This window comes from Orycteropus afer, unplaced genomic scaffold (assembly GCF_000298275.1).
Source record: "Orycteropus afer afer isolate SDZICR_OR568_19922 unplaced genomic scaffold, OryAfe1.0 scaffold00099, whole genome shotgun sequence".
Taxonomy (NCBI): Eukaryota; Metazoa; Chordata; class Mammalia; order Tubulidentata; family Orycteropodidae; genus Orycteropus; species Orycteropus afer.
In genome coordinates this window covers 5,891,076-5,893,750 of record NW_006921686.1, presented here as the reverse complement: position 1 = coordinate 5,893,750, position 2,675 = coordinate 5,891,076, and the positions used below count along the sequence as shown (strand labels likewise).

At 43.8% G+C, this 2,675-nt stretch overlaps 1 protein-coding gene across 1 annotated transcript in view; it reads left to right on the top strand.

The window, feature by feature from the left end:
• Positions 1–534: 534 nt before the first annotated feature.
• Positions 535–2,675, top strand: part of LOC103198892 (zinc finger protein 227-like) — an 11,965-nt gene continuing 9,824 nt past the window's right edge. The window contains exon 1 of the mRNA XM_007943099.1: positions 535–549. Coding sequence (XP_007941290.1) covers positions 535–549 — 15 coding nt within the window. The remainder of the gene's footprint in view (positions 550–2,675) is intronic.

Genomic DNA, 2,675 nt, shown 5'->3' with positions numbered 1-2,675 from the left:
TGGGTCCCTGGCCTTACCTGGGTCCCTGCCTCTGCTTCCTCACCGTTGACTTTAGAGCCTACTTTTTATTAACCCACATGGTGTTACTCAGCCTCTCATGTGCTGCCATCCCAGGATCAGAAATACTGATAGTGAGGTACTGCATTTGGTGGTTCACTGCCCAGTAGCCATGGGCTGACAGACCTACTTGTGTCTGGAATCTACACCACACTCTTCTTACCAAGCTGAATATGACTGTGCCTGCCTGAGAGTAGGGACAGTCTTTATTTTGTGGATGCTGCAGCGTGTGGATAGGGCATGCATCTTGAGAGAAGAGAGGAAGAGCTATGTACCTGTCCAGGAGGGTTACTGAAGGCCTGTGGACTTGGCAATCATTAAAATAGTGAAAGAATCCAAGCTTGCACAGCTAGGGGAGACAGTGAGGAGGAGACAGACAAGACAGACAGACACTAAGGCCTGCATCTCATGGCTTCCTTGTCCTTCCCAGATATGCCTGCTCAGGACTCTGACCTTTCCTGGAAGGAACAGGAGAAAATGACCAAGTTTCAGGTAAGTAGGCCATTCCTTCCTGTCTCTTAAAAGGTGATTTTACTTCTCAAAGATGAGACATGTCTTCTTTCTCTTCCTTGGGACTGTGAATGGTAAACCACAGATCTTGCATGCAGGTCGTGTGCCAGAAATACGTATGTGTGAATTGTTTATTTCATCATCTTAATTATCAGTCTTTGAAAAAAATAATGGAAATTTTAAATAGATAACAGTAATTGCTCTGCTATGGTGCCATGAATTCCTTGAATTCCTTTTCTAGCCATGGTCTTTGTGACTCCCACCAGACTACTGGGTGGGATCTTGCAAATAAGGTAGGTGTGTGGAACTCTAATGTGAGGACTCGTTAGTTTTGCTATGCTGCTGGACTTAAATTAAAATGAGCCCTCCTAGAAGCAGAAGAGGGGATCTCACTGCCATCAAGAGAGAAGAACTAGAGGTGGAGTGGAACGTGTCCTTGTCCTGAGATCCCTGCACAGGACCTCCTTGGCAGAGGTGACCGAACAGCTGAGATGACCGCAAAGGAACCAAGAAGCATGAGACAGAGCTGGGGGGTTGCTGGCCCAAGAAAGCTGAGTGCCTTTGGGCAGGAGGCTTGCTGGCAGAGTGGGGCGCCCCTTGGTGCACCTATCAACAAAGCTAAAAGAACTTTGTAACATTTGCCGGAGCAGGGCTACACAGGTGTGGCTGAGGGCATAGCAGAGGGGAGACTTCCCTTATTGAAGAACTATATCCTGGGTGTTCCTGAACCTGAATTGTAGCCTGTTACTTCCCTAATAAACCCTGTGAGTATTGTCTGTGAGTTCTGTGTGGCCATTGCAATGAATTCTTGAACCCAGCGGAGAAGTAGTGAGTGCCGTGGGAAGAATGGTTGGTGTCAGAACAGGTAAAGAGGGTGACGCTATGTGTGCCCTCATAGGAATAAGCCTTGGGCTGCTGATGGTTCTGTCTCCTCCTCGGGAAGTCAGAGGAGCTCAGAGGATGCCACCTCCTTGTCCTTTTTGCATCTGCTTACAGACCAGCTCTGACTTTCCCATACTCCTCTTTCATATGCATGTATTCGAATACTAGAATAGATTAACTTTGTTTTTTGAACTTTTTATTATGGTTTCGGTGCAAGTTTAGAGAGCAAATCAGTTTTCTATTCAACAATCATACGCATTTTGGTTTTTGACCTTGGAAAATAGATGAAATTTTGAATTGTGTCCTTCACTTAATTTTATCACTTGCATTTTAAATGATTACGTTATATTCCATTGGTTTGCAATACCTCCTCCCCTCCCTTTTCCTTTTTTTTTTTTTAATGCTATCTGATTGTGTTTTCAGTGAAGGTTTACACAACAGTATAGATCCATTCCACAATCTCTACACAATTGTTCAGGGACATTGCTTACATTTTTCACAATACATGAGCATTTTCATCATTTCCATTCTGGTCAGTCCATTGCAGTACCTTTTTTCTTTTTTTCAAAATTATCACCAAGTCAATAGACATTTAGAGAATTGAAGAATTTTACTGCTTTAAAGCACATTACAGTGACATTTTTTTCTGTGTGTGTACGTGTGACCTTTGTCCTCAGAAAGCACCTCTGGTGGCACTCTGCATTATTTGCCTTTGAAGTTGTAAGAACTCTGAATTGAAGAGGTGGGCTTCACATTGCTCCCCTCAGCTGTTTGTGAGCAGAACATCAAATTACAACACAAAAACCAAAAACCAAACTCACTGCTGTTGAGTCGGATCCGACTCATAGCGACCTCTCCTTAGGTTTCCAAGGCAGTATCACTACAGAAGTAGATTGCCCAACCTTCCTTCTGAGGGGTGGCTTTGAACCACTGGCCTTCTGGTTAGCAGTCAAGTGCTTTAGGCGCTATGCCACCAGAGCTCCTAAATTATGACATGGTGTCATATAATTAGATGTTTCCATAGAAGAAGAGCTATTATGTTTTCTTCCCACTGCAATGACTAAGTCATTGGAAATGTGTGTTTATTTTAGTTTTTCTTGTATCTATTTATTTTGTGAAAGTAGTTACACGTACAGGAGCTCTGGTGATGCAGTGGTTAAAGCATTTGGCTGCTAACCAAAAGGTCGGCAGTTCAAACCCACCAGCTGCTCTGCGAGAAAGATGAG